General features: G+C 36.0%; 1 protein-coding gene and 1 long non-coding RNA gene across 2 annotated transcripts in view; one reads left to right on the forward strand and one right to left on the reverse strand.

Annotated features, from left to right (window-relative positions):
- Positions 1 to 7,092, reverse strand: part of EPC1 (enhancer of polycomb homolog 1) — a 90,766-nt gene extending 83,674 nt beyond the window's left edge. Inside the window, exon 1 of the mRNA XM_059184215.1 lies at positions 6,815 to 7,092. Coding sequence (XP_059040198.1) covers positions 6,815 to 6,913 — 99 coding nt within the window. The 5' untranslated portion in view covers positions 6,914 to 7,092. The remainder of the gene's footprint in view (positions 1 to 6,814) is intronic.
- Positions 7,093 to 7,654: 562 nt separating this feature from the next.
- On the forward strand, positions 7,655 to 12,770 carry LOC131838303 (uncharacterized). Its single transcript, XR_009356552.1, has 3 exons — positions 7,655 to 7,885; positions 9,172 to 9,233; positions 12,639 to 12,770. It is a non-coding gene; the product is annotated as an uncharacterized LOC131838303 (long non-coding RNA).
- Positions 12,771 to 17,567: the final 4,797 nt, after the last annotated feature.

Genomic DNA, 17,567 nt, shown 5'->3' on the forward strand with positions numbered 1-17,567 from the left:
GTGTTTTTCAACTGGAGGTTATGACCTTTGTCTTGGATGATGGAGAGTTTCCGTGGATTGGGGCAGTGGCCTGAGTTTCAAAGCTAAATATAGGCCATTGGCATGGCAGCTTCTTTCTCGGTCTCATCGAAACCATGTCCCATTAATGAATGTGGGGCATTCGTGGCTGGGGGATAAAGTAAAAAAAAAACAGAAAAATGCCAATACAGAAGTCTTTCTTGGATGTGACTCGTGACTGAGCACAACTAAGTTCTATTTTTACCTATTTTAATTATTTTTATTAAAAATAATTTGTAAATTGTGGATTGCTATTTTTTGGGGGGGAAAAAAGGTTAAAAATAATACACACACATATATGATTCACTGGCAAATCTGAAATGTGATATTCGTGCTGAGGCATAAGAAGAATCGTCCTTCAGGTCATTGCTCAACTCTTCCCTTTTCAGTGAGGCTATCCTGACAACCCTATTCAGAATTTCAATATATGTGTATTCCTACATTTGCCAAATAGTGAATGACATTCTTTTAAGTTTGGCATATTTCAAAGTCAAAATACTTATCATGGCAGGTGCCATCTGATTCTCTAGATCAGGGTCTCAAAGGGACCAGCAACATCAGTGGCATCTGGGAGCTTGCCAGAAATGCAGCTTCTCAGGCCTCAATCCAGACCAACTGAGCCAGGAACCCTAGCTGTGGGGCCCAGAAATTTGTGTTTTAGGTGATTCTGGTGCACAGTGACATCTGAGATCCACTGATGTAGAGTACACTGAATCCACCCAAAATGTCCCAGAGGGGGAGACTTCCATTCAGCCCAAACTTGGTTAAGATAAAACATTTTGTACACAAAACTGAACTTGTAAGTTGTGAAACAGATCCCAATATTCTGTTTGGACCTAGTGTTATGAATCATGAATTTATCCAGTTCAACTAAGCCTCACTGAATCTCTAGTCTCTGATCTTTCTTTTCTCTATAAAATCAAACTTCTGAAAGAATTTCATGAGATGTTTCTGAAGAGGTAAGATGCAATACAAGTGTGCCTCCAGCAAATTCAACATACAAAAATTCAGATGTATACAACTGCTAAGTTAGGTGGCCAATTACTGTTTTTATGAAAATACTAGATTTATAAAATGATTCACTAGAGGATTCATTTAAACAGTGACATTGTATAGTGCATTTAAAATATATCTATTTACAGAACATAAATTTTACAAATGTCTAAAGTGATAGTATAGAAGTACAGGTAAGTACACTGATTCCAAATGTCCTCTGATTTCAAATGTCCCAGGTTCAAACTCCAGCTTTTTTATTTAGTGGGTAACCTGGGTCAAATCTTTCTAAGCCTCAGTTTCCTCATCTGTAAAATGGGTATAGTAACTGTCCAAAATTTGTGTGAGAATTTAAGTATATAATAAAAGTAGCATTTAGCTAGAAGCTGGAACATGGTAAGCTCTGATTAAATGTTTGTTTTTAGTGTAGTTTAGTTTTTAGTTAGCTGCCTTCGTGTCCAGTCTGGTCTCTATGAAAACAGATACTTCTGTTTTATCATTCAAGAATGTTCACACAAAGCAGTTAAAGTTCATACAAAACAAATAGGAGCTAACCATACTGAGTTATCACACTGGATACTGAGCTGGTATTCACCCTTCCAAGAACTCTTCTCTAGCCAAACTAATCACGGGAATTTTAATCTCCTTGTCCATGACTGGGTGAGGTACGAACATGTCCTATAAACATAGTCAATGAGCTGTAAGAAGCAGTGTGCTGTGGGCCACTGGAAAGAATTTCTTCCTTTATTATTATTATTTTTTTAAAGATTGTATTTATTTATTTGACAGAGAGAGAGATCACAAGCAGGCAGAGAGGCAGGCAGAGAGAGAGATAGGGAAGCAGGCTCCCCGCTGAGCTGAGCCCAACTGATCCCAGGCCATAACCTGAGCCGAAGGCAGAGGCTTAACCCCCTGCACCACCCAGGCACCCCAAGAATTTCTTCCCTTATAGAAGGATGTATTAAGAGAAACGATCTCCCCTTTGAAAATTGTAATATCAGGCTATGATGATTGGAGCTGCAGCAGCCATATTGTTACTATGAGGAAAGACAATTGCTGACATTGTGGCAATGTAAAAGAATGGAATCTGCTAAGGACATTGGTAACACTGTTGAGCTACTACTGAAGCAGATGTAGAACTGGCTTGCTTCCTGTTACTGATTTAGTTGAAATAATACATGTCCATATTTTTTTTAATGTCACTATCAGGAAGGTTCTGTGTTAGTACAAAAGCAAACTAAATGCCATAATACATCTATACCTAGTATGGATTAATTGGCTCTATGACAAAATAATTTGATGACTTTATTCTCAAATTCATCTTAATCCACATATAGAGAATCCTTAATGAAGAGATCATTAATCTACATACAATAGCGGGCTTACTTTCCTGCTCCATGTCTCATGTGCTTAACTAATTAAGTATTAGCTAAATGTGTGATTATGTTATTTTAGTAAATTAAATTATTTGTTTTTATTTAAAAATTTTGTTTTTTATCTATCATTAAAAATATTGCAGATTTTAAAATGAAAATAAATATTTTAATTTTGATATAATCCTTTACACTGCAATCATATTTCCCTGCTTCATTTCACAATTTATATTTACATTGACATTTTTTTCATGACAGAGTGAATAAAATGTACAAAATGAGGCTCTACCACATTCAAAGTTTTCATTAAATGGACCTTACAAGGACACACCCCAAATTCCCACTACCAGAGTGACCTCCATCTCTCTTCACAAGTAAGTAAGTTTATGTTTTATTTCTCATTTCGCAATAAAAATTGGTATTGGTTAACTATTTATGTAGCATCTATTTGGGCTATATCTAAAATCTGAGGGCTATTTCCCCCTCAGTGTGTGAATATCTGGTGCCCAACTAATGGCCCCTCAATAGAAGGACAGTTGTTAAATCATTTGACTATATTTAAATTAAAAAAAAAAAAGTTTTTTACTCTAGAAATCTCATGTGGTCTTTATTTCCAAATGGGAGGCCCCCATATCTAACACCTTAGATTAAAACTTGAACCTTCTTGGACAATAAACTCCATGAAAGCAGGGATGCTTGTCTTGTCTTAATATTATACCCCAGCATCTTAGCATGGTAGGAAATAATAGGTAGGAAAAAAATCTAAAATAAATAAATCTCCAAATAAAAATAAATGTTGAACAAATCCAGTAGAAAGTAAAACCCTTTTGTCTTTTTCACAAAGAAATAATTTCTTTGCTTTATTTTCTCTTTAGACTCTTCATTTAAGAATCTTTTTGGAATTATAAAAAAATTTATACTGCAAATACCCATTTTTGTCTATTACTTTCCCCTTCTCTTTCCTTGCACAACCTAAGGACAGCAGTGAATCTGTATAGTCTTGTGGAAAGTAATGATATGTCCAAGAAACAGCAGAGGTAAATATGGACAAGAAGTGGGTGGAACTGGAAACGTACAATTTCAGGTCTGTATTGAACTTGGTTTTCTGAGAAAAAAATTTTTAGCTATTTTTCCTTCTTCTAAAGAAGTTCATTCCTAGGTATATTAGATTGGCCCTGGCTAATATTTTTAGCATTTATATTAGGTCATCTTAATATTTCTTCCCTTTGTTATCTCATCTTTCCTAATAGGTTTGGCTAACCTAAAAATTTTCTCAATTTTTAGCAATACTAATGAGTACAAATTAATAAATTAGGAAATTGCATTGGTTCATTACATTGTCATAATAAAATTTCCATCTTATTTCTGTTATTGACCAAACTCCGTAATTTCAAATTTACTTTTCTGAGGTTTATTGTTTAGAATTTGATTTACAGATTCTCCATGTCTTTGGCACCATTTATTTATTTTTTCTGCAACCTGTTTTTGGCGATTTCACTACTCATTGACCCCTCCCTTCCACCAGAGGGATGGGCAGAGTAAGAAAATATGATATGACATTTTAATGTAGTCAATTTTGCTACTTGTTACTATCTCTGATAAAATGGTGTGCAAGAAAGAAATAAATGTGTATTATTAAATGAAATGATATTTCAGGGTTTTTCTTTAAATAATTTTTTTATTGTTCATGATCTAGTAACTGTTACTATGGAAAACTGAGTTCTCTCTAGACTACATTTAATAGATAAAGATTTTTTTATGATAAAAACATAATTTATAATAATTCTAATCTAAATCACACCAAACTCATGAACTAATGCCCACAAAAATATTGTCAGTTAAAAAAAGAATTAATGTCCAAAGAATCCAGAGCTAAAATGAAGCACAAGGTGGATTTAAAAATGGAGAATAATATAAAATAATAAATTGTTTTTGCCTTATAGATTTAAATCTCCTTACCTACCTAGTGATGTAAGAGGAACATATAAAAGAATATCTTGAATATAAATATATACGGATGATTTTAAAAAGTGAAGATTTAACTCTAATGGTTACTTCATAATCAATGATGTAATAGTCAATGATGTAGGAGAACAAAGAGCATTGCATAGCTACATATGGACTTCATAGAATCAGTTTGTTTTTAAAAGGGGAACTACAGTATATAAACATTTTTAGTTTTTACAGATAAAAATAAAATATATCACCAGCTGAATAACAGAATATTTTAGCAACAAACATATTGGGAAGTATATTTTATTCAGTAGATCAAGTTCGGAGAACTAAACTCTCCAGAATAACCAGAGGGTTCGATAGTATATTTACACCTGCTGTATTTCATTCTATAAATAATCTATAATGTCAAAACTAGTCTTGATGGGGCATTTAAATTGTATAAAGAGATAAAATGTTACAGTGGACATTTTAACATTTTTACAGCATGGTATAAACAAAACTATGGACGTGATACATAATTATTTTTGAAGTTCAAGGAAAGAGTCCTATAGAAATAAATTACATGGACACAAAAATGAGAAATACTATTCTTAGACATTTTCACATATTCCTTTACTTAAGAATTTTAAATGATTAGTGAAATAAGCATTTACCTATTTCAAAGTGAAAAAAACCAGTAACTCCAGAAATCTTCACTCTCTCAAGAAATTATTCAATCATACGTTAAGGTGGTCTAGGATAGTACTTCAGTTGTTTTTATTTTATTTAGCAAAATAATATGTTTAGGTATGGTTATTGATTCCTCCCACTTTCTTTTCAAACGAAGGATATACTTACTATCTTCACAAACAACTAAAATGTTCACAGAGACGGGTATAACATATGTCATATCATAATGTACATTTTGTTCTTGGGAAGCTTTGGGCCTAAACCCCATATTCTCTAGTCAGATAATTCTCAGTAAGAACAAAGATGAAAAACATTTTACCTGCATTCAGATAAACGAATACCAGTATTTTTAAAGTTAGAAACAGTTGTGTACATGTTCTCAAAAAATTACCTTATTCCAAAACATTTGCTTTTTTCAAAACAAGGATATACACAAATTCAATTGAAGTATCATTTCAAAATAAATAATAATGTAGGCATTATTACATGCCAACCTAGTAGAAAATTCCCTGGAGAAACTTAGAATAGTTATTTAAGAAATCCCTAGGTTCAAAACAAAATTCAACTTTTACAATGTTGAGTGAACTAAAACTCAAACATTTTGTTACATTGGAAAAAACATTAACATGCATGGTATTATAATACAGAGAAAATGCAAAATGTTACGAAGGCAAGAGAAAGTAAACCAACAGCTAATTATTGAAAAATTCTGATCTAGAGATAATCAGATCAGATAAAACACAACTGCAAACTGCACGCTTGTCCCTGATGCTCCCTGGACGGGTTGTGACGACATGTCTGCTCTCACCCACGGTTCACAGTTCACAATAAACATTTAAATAATACAACTGAATAATTCCCCTGACCAAATTGAACTTTCTTTAAGGAAATAAAGGGATAAGATAATAGATCAAATCTTGCCCCACCTCTTTTTTTTCCTCCTTTTTTCTTTTAGTGAAACTGACATAAATTGTTGAGGAGCACTACAGCGCCACCAACACAGATCAATGCAAAACAAAAAAGATCTCCCACCGTGTGCAAAACGAAAAAAAAATTAGAAAAATGCCAAAAATTACAAAATGTCTCCCAAATGTACCTTTTTGGAGAAAAACAAGCTAGATCTGCAAAGATTATCTAACGAAGAGCTTCAAGGAATTAATATCATGGAATACAAGTTTAGATCTGATCAGCAAAGAAAAGATCCACTATTTAGTAACAGCCATAACTTAATATAAACCCGGTTATGTCAATCTCCACCTTCATTATACCAAGGGCAGCTTTTCTGTAGTTTGTATCCAAGTAATCCATCAAGAAAACCACAATAGGCCTATTAAAAAAAAAAAAAAAAAAGAAAAGAAAAGAAAAAGAAAGAAACAAAACTACATCCATAGTTTGCCTGCTGATAATTTAGTCCTGGACAAATTAGGTAATACATAATTTTTATAAAGAGGATATGCACATATTTGGCATTACCAACATTGCTGGCACAAAACAAGTCCATCTTGAAATAGCTGAGTTCCCCTGTAGTTCACAGTAATTAAAGTATAATTTATATTACAAATATTTGGCTTTAATAATGAAAAAAAATGTTTTTTTTTTCTTTTAGTAAAATTTTACCAGACAAGATTAGGTGGAATATGCAGAGACCAAAGCTAAAAGAAAAATACAAAGATTGGTTTTGTTAGAAGAAACACAATGAAAATCCTCTTCATCTGGAGGCTCATTCAAAGATTTAATGACATAAATGTTTAAAATTACAAACTTACCATTGGTGTAGGCAGAGAAGAAGCCAGTTCTTGAAAAATAATTGTAACAATATAGGCTGAATACTTGTGTCCCTGGAAACAACAGCCTCCAGGCAGCATATGGATCTTCAAACATCTTTAAAATATTTGGTAAATAAAAAGTAATACTTTCTTCCATGATCAGTGGCTGAATGGGGTGGCTTCCCCCAGGATCTGTGGGCGTTTGGAAAAAATCGGAGAAATATCCACGAAGATTAAAAGCAGAGGAGGCAGCGGCAGCCAGAAGACTCTGGGGTTAACAACTTTGCGATGGCAAGCAGACGTGCTCTGATTGGTTAGGAGGGCAGTGTCCCTACAGTCTGCACTATCCCCCGCTCCCCCCGCCTCCTGCAGCTCGGAAAAAAATGCAGTGTGTGTGCCATTTTACACTGGGCTTTTAAAAGCACAGCCACCCAAATGACAAAAGTCTAAGCTCGCTATTAAGTGACACTGCAAAACAATAGCTCCCACGACTGCCTGGGAGCTCGGGAAAATGCCCTTTGAACGGCTCCAGGAACACTCTTCCCTCCTGTGTGTGGGTTTTTGCGGAAGAGAAGGCTTTCCATAAGCAAATCGTTTATCACTTCCCGAACGTCGATATGTAATGGGGATACAAATATGGCCATTTGAAAACTATGGCCATCAAAACAGTTTTGATTTGACATCATTGGGTCCCTAAAGAAGGCGGTAATCCGTGAACAAAATTCAAGACTCCTGTAGCTCGGGGAGCTTGGATTCCTTGTAAAAACAGAATTCGTTAGCCGCAGTAACTACCATTGGTGCAAGGAACGAAAATAAAAGGGCTTTGGTGGTTAAATTTAAAACAATAGGCACACTTTTTTTTTTTTTTCCCTCCTTAAAAATTCTGTTTCAAAAAGCTTTACTGGCTGACAGAATTCTACCACTCTGCCTTACAAACAAAATGGCTGTGGTACTGAGTTTTTTTGGATCCTCCCACTGTGCCTCCTCCTGGCCTCCAGGAAGTGGTAAAAATCCAAAATAAATACAGTACTAAAAGTACATTGTCCAGGCTCAACTCGGGTGAAACCTTTGGTAAGGAGGGAGTGGAGGGGGTCTTAGAAATGTGCTGCTTTTATGAGTTTTTTTTTTTAATTGTTTTGAAAAGAACATCAATCACTAGAGATTTACTTGACTGTAATTCGAACTTCCTGCTTTACATATTTATAAGGTCTTTCACCTATCTTGGCAGGCTTTCAAATTAAGTGGGCTGGGAAATTTGATGCTCCCTCTCTAGTCGTGAGCTGAGTCAGGTATTTGGCGGTTGCAACTGGGCTTTTAAATAAAAACGAAGCCTGAGACTTAAAAAAATGTGATGTGAAATGAATGCGAAACGACGTTTGCAAACGTGAAGTCAAAAAGCCAGCAAATATCGAAATGTGTCAAATACTGCATATATGTATTCATTGAATGTGTTAAGGATAAAATTCTTTGCATTCTTTGCCAACTAAATTTCTAATGAGATAGAACAAGGTTTAAAGGAGTTGGATGAAGACAGAGGTGAGAATTGCCTACCTTTTCCCATACACACACACTTGTTGGTCTGGCAGCCCTATCCCTGCCTGGCATTTAAGGAGCTATAGCTAGGGTGACTATATAATTTACCATCTTCACTAGGACACTTGAGAGTGAAAAGGGGACATATTATTAGTTATATGACAACTGGAATAAACAGGGACTGTCCATGGTAAACCATGGAAAAGACCATATCTTCAAGCGAGACCTTTAACTTTTGCCACACAGGTCACCTACAGGTCTGGGTTCTAGGCCAATTTAGATAGAACCTGAGCTAGACCCCTTCTCTGTCCTTGCTGTAATGTCAACTGAAGGAGATGACAGAAGACTTGGATTCAGATATATTTAGTGAACAACCATGGTAAAAAGAATATCTGAACACCCATTTTATTTTGTAATCTCATCAATAGTGACCCGATGAGAGTAAAATTCGGTAATATTTGATTATCATCTGGAAAACATCCTTAAGAAGTCATCTAACAGGGAGAGTAGACTAAAATTTTTTAGTAATTTTTAAGCAGTTTTCCTTTCAATAGAAAAAAATTGTTATAGGCCAGTTTCACTGTGCTCTTTTGTCTTTCTACCACCCTAGCCCTGTTCTTTTCTCTCTCACCCCTTCCATCACCCCTATATACACATGCACATTAATATTTGCATACATACAATTATACATATATGATTATATATGTACATCCATATATACACATGTAGATATGCCTGCAAATGTATACTTTATTATCTATAGATTAGAATCTTCTGTTCATATTCCACAATGTGCTTATTTCTAATTGTATGCTTTCTTATAGGAGAATTTTCTTCAGAGTTTTTGAGCCGATATTCATGATTTACAAGATTTGTTTTGGTAAAGGTAAAATGTAGAGTGAGATGTTTTGGAAAAATTATTACTGAAAGACATAGGATAAATTATTCTCATGTTGTTTATTGAAATAATTCTCAAGAGTTTAGAATGTGCCAGGCATGATCCTTGGTGCTACATATATATTAATGAATAGGAGATAGTTTATCATCCCCTTCAAAGAGTTCACTGTCTAGTGGGGAGACAGAGAAATAAGCAAGCAAATTATAAGTACTTTTAAAAAAATAATCAGAGTGAAGTCTTAGTTGAAAATAGGCAGTGAAACATATAGATAAGGTGGTAAGGAAAGTTCTTTCTAAGCTGGTGACATTAAAGCTAGATTTGATGGATAAGAAGGAGCCAAACTTGAAAAATATGTGAGAAATAGCAGACCAGAAGTAGGGCACGACATGTGCTAATGTCCTGAGGCAGAATGGAGCTTGAAGTATTCCAGGAAGTAAAATGAGGCCAATGTGGGGGCAGTATACTGAGAGAAAAGGAAAATGACATCAGTTGAAGTCAGAAATGAGGTGATATCCTGCAGAAGTTTGTAAGCTACAGAAAAGAATTCCATATCTCAGCAAGTGAATTATATTCAGAGAGTAGAATGTTGGAAATTGAGATTTTGGAGGTTTTAGTGGCTAAAAGATCCAGAGAAACTTTGGTGAAGTGGAGAAAAAACAAAACAAAACAAAACAAAAAAATTAAACCCCATGCAAATTGTGAATTTACACAGCTGGATCACAGTGTTTTGGTATTATATTTTTTAAAAACTACATTTCAGGGATGGCTGGATGGCTCAATCGGTTAATTGCTTGCTTTGGCTCAGGTCTTGATCCCAGGGGTCTGGGATCAAGTCCTGACTTGGGCTCCTTGCTCAGCTTTTCTCTCTGCCTGCTGCTCCCACTGCTTGTGCTCTTTCTTTGACAAATAAATAAAATCTTTTTTAAAAAATCTACATTTTATCTCCATCATTATAGCCATTGATTGATTATGTCTCAGTTCATAAATGAATATGAACAAGAAACAAACATCTAAGACCATACATATTACTAATAAAATGAAAAGAAAGAATTCAGGCAACCACTTGCCTCATTTTCTGCTTCTTTTCAAGTGCTGATTTTGGCATTTTTTATTCAAAAATCCTTGTATTTCTTATCAGTTGAACAAAGCTCAATTAACACATTTTTTTTTAAACAAAATGAGCCAAAGCATTATTAAAGCTAGAATTTAACTAACACACTTGGAATCAAAACAGTTATCCTTTTTGAATTTACTCTTTGTTAGCAAACCAAAATGCTGTGTATTCATGGGCAGAAATAATGTGTTCTATTTCTTAGATTTGAAGACTTAGAAAAATTTTGACAGCAGTGATGTGTAATTCCTCCAATGAGCTTTTGTAGCAATAGGAATCTCTAAACACATCAAATTGTGAACCAATTAGATAATGCAGTTCTTAAGACCTTTGCCTCTCAGAACTGTGAGGTGAAAGAAGCTATATTTTGGAATTTAGAGTTTTAAAATATAGTGGTCCCCCTTACCCAGTATTGCTTTCTGCAGTTTTTAGTCAGTCACATGGGACCTACCCTCTGACAGGTACAATAATCCTCCTTCTGACAAATCATCAGAAGGTCAGTAGTTGCCTGACGCTATGTCACAACGCCTCTATCACTCACCTCACTTCATCCATAATGTAGCATTTTATCATCTCACACCATCACAACAAGAAGGGTGAGGATGATACAGTGAGATGTTTTGAGAGAAAGAGACCACATAAATGTAGCTTGTATTATAGTATATTGTTATAATTGTCCTATTTTATCATTAGTTATTGTTAATCTCTTACTGTCCCTAGTTTACAAATTTAATTTTATCAAAGGTATGTATGTGTAGGAAAAGACATAGTATATATAGCATTTGGTACTGTCTGAGGTTTTAGGCATTCTTTAGGGGTCCTGGAACATATCCCCCATGGATAAGGGGGGTGACTTCTGTAATTTTAAAGTAGTAATATGATGTAGTGCCCCATAACCAAATATAACAAAATATATGACCAATCATACTAAATGGGGTAAATAAAGACTATAAGTAGCCCCATGTCATTTCAGGTCAACTTTTGACACCAAATAGGAAGTACAATTGTGAAAAAGTTTTCGGTTTTCAAATTTTGGGAATTTGTAAGTGTAGATAAGAGAGTGTGCATCTGTAAACTCTAGTCGCATTCAGTCTGTTGAAAAGAAATCATTCTTAGTTTAAATCAAAGTTCATAATCCTCATAAACAGCGTTACAGATTGAAAATGACCAAACTTCTATCTGTGGGTCCCAAAGAATTAATGTACACCTGCTGTCAAATTCCTTTAGTTATTTGTGTGGTCTTAAACAAATTCTTTTAATTTTACCCTTTAATATTTTCCCTTATTAAGAATAAAGTTATGCTTTTCCTTCTTAAGAATAAAGTTATACTTTCCTTCTTAAGAATGAAGTTATACTTTCTCGGGAAACATATTTTTGAAGCAGTACCTCACTAGATTTCTTCCTTTCCAAATGGTTTAATATTATATCTGTAGCAGAGGTTATAGGAATGTTTATTTCGGAACACATTACCCATGGTAGGATGATTTCAGATTGCATTTATCCATTACAAGCAAAGTGGCATTTTCAAGCAAGGTCATTCCGGGGAGCAATTGGTGACCATTGGTGTGGCCAGACTGCTGGCTAACCAATATCCATCCTCCCTTCCTTTCTTACTCATAAATTCCCATTTATTTTGGGTTTACCACCCAAAACTATTTGCCATGCAGTTTTCCCCAGTGAGGTTTAGGCAGCCATGATTTGGTGGGGCTTCTGAGAAAGCACTGACAGGGCCCTGACTCAGCAGGGAGGGCCTTTTCCTCCTCAACTTCGCCCTTCATCCCGCTTCGAGTGTGGTCACCATACTGGGCAGAGTTGGAGCTACATGAAAACCAAGATCGCTCATGGCTAAGGGTAGCAGCATAGAAGGAAAAAAACTAGGTCCTCTGGAACCTTCACTCCATCTGGACTTCTTTGCACAAAAGGGAAAAAGAAAATCGTTAATTTGTCTGAGGCACTCTTTTATGGGGTCTCTTCTTCACAGCTAATGCGGTTTCTGGTGCAGTTAGTGTGAGTGATCTTCACAGTATTTTCTCTGTTATAACCAGCTACTTTTTAATTGCTGTGTATACTAGACTGAGAAGGGGAACAAAGGGACTTCGGAATACAAGAAATCTTCAGTCTTAATCTGGGCTGTGTTTGCCAGTATACGAGAATGCACATATGTATGTGTATAGATGTGTGTCATGTATCTACACATATAGATGTAAAAGTTACTGAGCTATACATTGATTAGTACACTGAATTTGTTTAATTGTATGTATGTTCTCTCTCTATTTCCTAAGGACGCTCTATACCCAGTCTGGAGCCCAAGGCAAGGCCCAAACCCATGACTCTGAGGTCAAGACCCAAACCAAGATCAGAGTCAGATGCTTAGCCAACTGAGCCACACAGGCTCCCTGTATGCTATCTCTTAATTAAAGAAGTTATTTTAATTATTATAGAGTGATGGGATCTGATCATTTCTATGTAAACATATATAGTAAGAAGCTAGACAGATACAATTCTTTTAAAAATATTAACCTCGGTTCTAAGGGCTTAAGATGACTACTCATTTCTCTCATTAAAAAATAGCTCTCCTATGTTTATACGTTACCCTGTAATCATGTTGCTGAAAAGCATTCTAGAAGTGCATTTTCCATCACTATTCACTTAGTATTCTTTTTCTTAAATACTTGACAGCTACATGCATGCCTTCTTTAGCAGCAGCCATTTTCATTTTATGAACCTTAAATCTTGGATGATCTCAGCTGGTGCTTAAGCTTCTCATTCCTATACAGCTTATTGGAATTCTAGACTCTCTGGTGATTGACCTATTGTGGACCTGTGGACATGAAATGGTTAAACAGTAAGCTTAACTCTTAGCTTGGAGTTTTCTTATACTATGCTATAGGAGTATCATAGTAACAATACAACAAAGAGAAATTTTTCATCTAGTATTCAATAGGAAGTTATTCTTTTTTTTAAATTAACATATAATGTATTATTTGCTTCAGGGGGACAGGTCTGTGAATCATCAGTCTCACACAATTCAGAGCATTTACCATAGCACATACCCTCCCCAATGTCTATAACCCAGCCACCCTATCCTTACCATCCAGGAAAGTTATTCTTTTTGTTATTAAAAAAAACCCCAGGACTATAGAGAACATGTGTCCTTCCATGATCCCCACCACTCCAACTTCAGATTAGTGACGAAAAACATCATACACTGACAGAGACTATCCTGCTTAAAATTTAAGCGTTGTATAGATTGAGGTAAAAGAAGGACTAGACTAGCCAAAGCAGTTGAAGCCCACTTGGTAAAGATTGCTGCTTAAAGTATGGACTTTGAATAATTATAGAAAGATAAATGAAAATTTTCTGTAAGAAATCATTAAAACGTCCATATAAGAAAGATCACTTACTGTTATGGAACATGAATTACTACTGGAAAAAAGTCAGCAAAGTGATACAGGCCTGGGATGACAAAGGAAGAAGGGCTTAATAGGAACAAATTGTAAATAATTTTCCTAGCTCTGTCTAGCTAAGGATTCTTATAACTCCTCAGTGTTGGGGGTATGGGGGTTGATTTTCATGACAGAATCTACGCAGGTGGTTTATTGTATTTTAATATTTAGGTCAGTTATTCATAATGCATTTTACTGTCTTTGTATTGTACTGCATGAAAAGAACCCTCTAGGCATTGTTATAAGTTAGATTTGGGGATTCAATGGCACTCAACCGACCATTGCTATAAAAATTCTGGTGCTCAGAGTAGAAGGTGCAGAGAAACAATATCCCTTAAAAATGTGCCATTACAGGGCTTATTCCTGTCTGTCTGGGTTCACACCTTAAGGTGCCACACAGTGAGAAGCGGGGGAACATTCTCTTGCTAGTAAGGGTAACTAATACATGAGAGGCAGTTCTTGCCAAGCTGGATTGCTAGGGTGATGACTCACTTTAACTTTTTGACCATTGAAAGAAGCATTATTTGATATATACATGATGTAAATATATGTACTTAAAACCAGCAGACTATTATCCCATGTCAAATCTAGCTTTTGGGTTTCCTTACTGATAAAAATAAGTAATAGTTTAAGTGACCTTTACTTTTATCTTCTGTATTATTCTCTTCTATTGTATCCATTTCCCCCACAGATTGTAAAAGTAATATAAACTCAATTCCAGCCATTTGGAAAATATGGAAATATGTAATAAAGAATATACTAACCACTTGTATGCAATTCTGCTTCTCTGGATCTCTTTCCAATGTCTTTCCTTGTACTTGGTTTTGTGTTGGCAAACTTTCAGAATACAAGGTGCCAAGTCAGAGATCCTTATTATATAACTGAACAAGTGTATATGTCATAGCAGTCACAAAAATAACACCGACAGAAGTGATTACATAATTAACACAACTGCACCTTACTTTAACAAATGGCAGAGATTTTGCATGAGGCATTAGAAAACTGTCCCCCTCTCCCATAGTTGTAAATTATTTGTAAAATCACAGATAGCACAGATACAAACTACTTCACATGTAATAATCAGATTGCTTGCCTTCTAATCATCTACCAGGATCACTTGAGTTGAATGAATCGGGTTACATGGGAGTGAAGAATATGGAAGAGGGATAACTTTGGAATATGAAATGCCTGGAAAATAGGGAAAGACAACCAAGGGGCAAAAAGAAGATAAGGGCTTCCTAGAAGATCGGAAGAGGAAGTGGAGCATAAAGTAATGTGAGATGGTGCCATAGGTGAGCTGTTTAAATCATTTATAGTAAAATCCAGAACAGTTTGGAGTTCAAAGAGTTTAAAGAGTGCAAATGGTACTATTAGTAATTGTACTGGTACAGCAGGCTGGATTATACAGGGAAAATCAGGTCATTTTAGATCAGCTTTTATAAATATGTCTACAGCTCTGGTGAGAGCCAACTGTTTGCCACCTTTATTATATATATGATAAGTTCTTGATATTGCCTTCCTTAATTTTTGACTCACCGTCATTTACCCTTATCAGTTTTAACTAGCAAAAGAAAATGCCAGGTGGGTGTTATTTATCCTTACTGAGGGTTCTTTCTTTAAAGAGATTGCTTATGCAGGAGTTAGTATAAAATGTGGGTGAGGCCAAGATCAGGTTTCTGTCATCATGAGATTGAGTTAGTCACTCTATTTTAGGGCCTAGACTTCATTCTCAGAACTGCTAGTAAAGATCTGTGCTATTGGTTCTTTATTTTATGGTAGTTTTAAGCTGGAAGCTGGCAAGCTGGACTCTTGTCTTTGCTTCTCTGTGGAGATTGTTGCAATATATTTGCTATCCTCACAGATGTTTTCATATGTAATTTTTAGTAGCAAGGATCTTAACCTGTTTGCATCTTCAAATCAGTATGCTGCGTCCATTGTACGTATTTGGAAATCAATACATCAAACCCGAGTTTGGAAATCATAATCTGAGGAGTACTTACACTAGACAACAAGGCTCCTTTCCTACCTGGAAGTAGTGCTTCTGGACCTGATCTCATCCTGGGGCTGAACTGAACCACAACCCTTCCAGCTTGGAACTCAAGCTGAGCCTGATGCTGCGACTTTGCTGTTGCCCAGAGAACCCCAAAAGAGCCCTTTGTCGGTCTGAGTTCCCTTAGGGTCAGTGTGGGGCACGTGGTATCATCAGAACAGATTTACTGTGACCAAGTCTCTCCCTAGTGTCTCTCTTTTCCCCTGGTCTACATCAAAATAAAACTCAGACTAGCCAGACTCTGCACCTGAAGATGCCCCCAAGGAGGCCTGGGTACATGATAGAAAGAGGTGGAAACTTGGAGGAGTATAGGCATTGCTTAGAGACTTTCTTCCCTTATCAGCAGGGGGTGGTGTTCCCATGCTGGCTCTCTGGTGATGGATTGAGGTAGTACGAAGAGATTATCTGCTCACCTGGTTTTTTTTTTTTTTTTTTTTTTTTTTTTTATTTTATTTTATTTTATTTATTTTTTTTTTCCTACTTTTTTTTTTTTAAATTTTTTATTTTTTATAAACATATATTTTTTATATACATATATTTTTATCCCCAGGTCTGTGAATCACCAGGTTTACACACTTCACAGCACTCACCAAATCACATACCCTCCCCAATGTCCATAATCCCACCCCCTTCTCCCCAACCCCCTCCCCCCGGCAACCCTCAGTTTGTTTTGTGAGATTAAGAGTCATTTATGGTTTGTCTCCCTCCCAATCCCATCTTGTTTCATTTATTCTTCTACCCACTTAAGCCTCCATGTTGCATCACCACTTCCTCATATCAGGGAGATCATATGATAGTTGTCTTTCTCTGCTTGACTTATTTCGCTAAGCATGATACGCTCTAGTTCCATCCACGTTGTTGCAAATGGCAAGATTTCATTTCTTTTGATGGCTGCATAGTATTCCATTGTGTATATATACCACATCTTCTTGATCCATTCATCTGTTGATGGACATCTAGGTTCTTTCCATAGTTTGGCTATTGTGGACATTGCTGCTATAAACATTCGGGTGCATGTGCCCCTTTGGATCACTACATTTGTATCTTTAGGGTAAATACCCAATAGTGCAATTGCTGGGTCATAGGGCAGTTCTATTTTCAACATTTTGAGGAACCTCCATGCTGTTTTCCAGAGTGGCTGCACCAGCTTGCATTCCCACCAACAGTGTAGGAGGGTTCCCCTTTCTCCGCATCCTCGCCAGTATCTGTCATTTCCTGACTTGTTGATTTTAGCCATTCTGACTGGTGTGAGGTGATATCTCATTGTGGTTTTGATTTGTATTTCCCTGATGCCGAGTGATATGGAGCACTTTTTCATGTGTCTGTTCGCCATCTGGATGTCTTCTTTGCAGAAATGTCTGTTCATGTCTTCTGCCCATTTCTTGATTGGATTATTTGTTCTTTGGGTGTTGAGTTTGCTAAGTTCTTTATAGATTCTGGACACTAGTCCTTTATCTGATATGTCGTTTGCAAATATCTTCTCCCATTCTGTCAGTTGTCTTTTGATTTTGTTAACTGTTTCCTTTGCTGTGCAAAAGCTTTTGATCTTGATGAAATCCCAGTAGTTCATTTTTTCCCTTGCTTCCCTTGCCTTTTGCGTTGTTCCTAGGAAGATGTTGCTGCGGCAGAGGTCGAAGAGGTTGCTGCCCGTGTTCTCCTCAAGGATTTTGATGGATTCCTTTCGTACATTGAGGTCCTTCATCCATTTTGAGTCT

This window comes from Mustela lutreola, chromosome 8 (genome assembly GCF_030435805.1).
Source record: "Mustela lutreola isolate mMusLut2 chromosome 8, mMusLut2.pri, whole genome shotgun sequence".
Classification (NCBI taxonomy): domain Eukaryota; kingdom Metazoa; phylum Chordata; class Mammalia; order Carnivora; family Mustelidae; genus Mustela; species Mustela lutreola.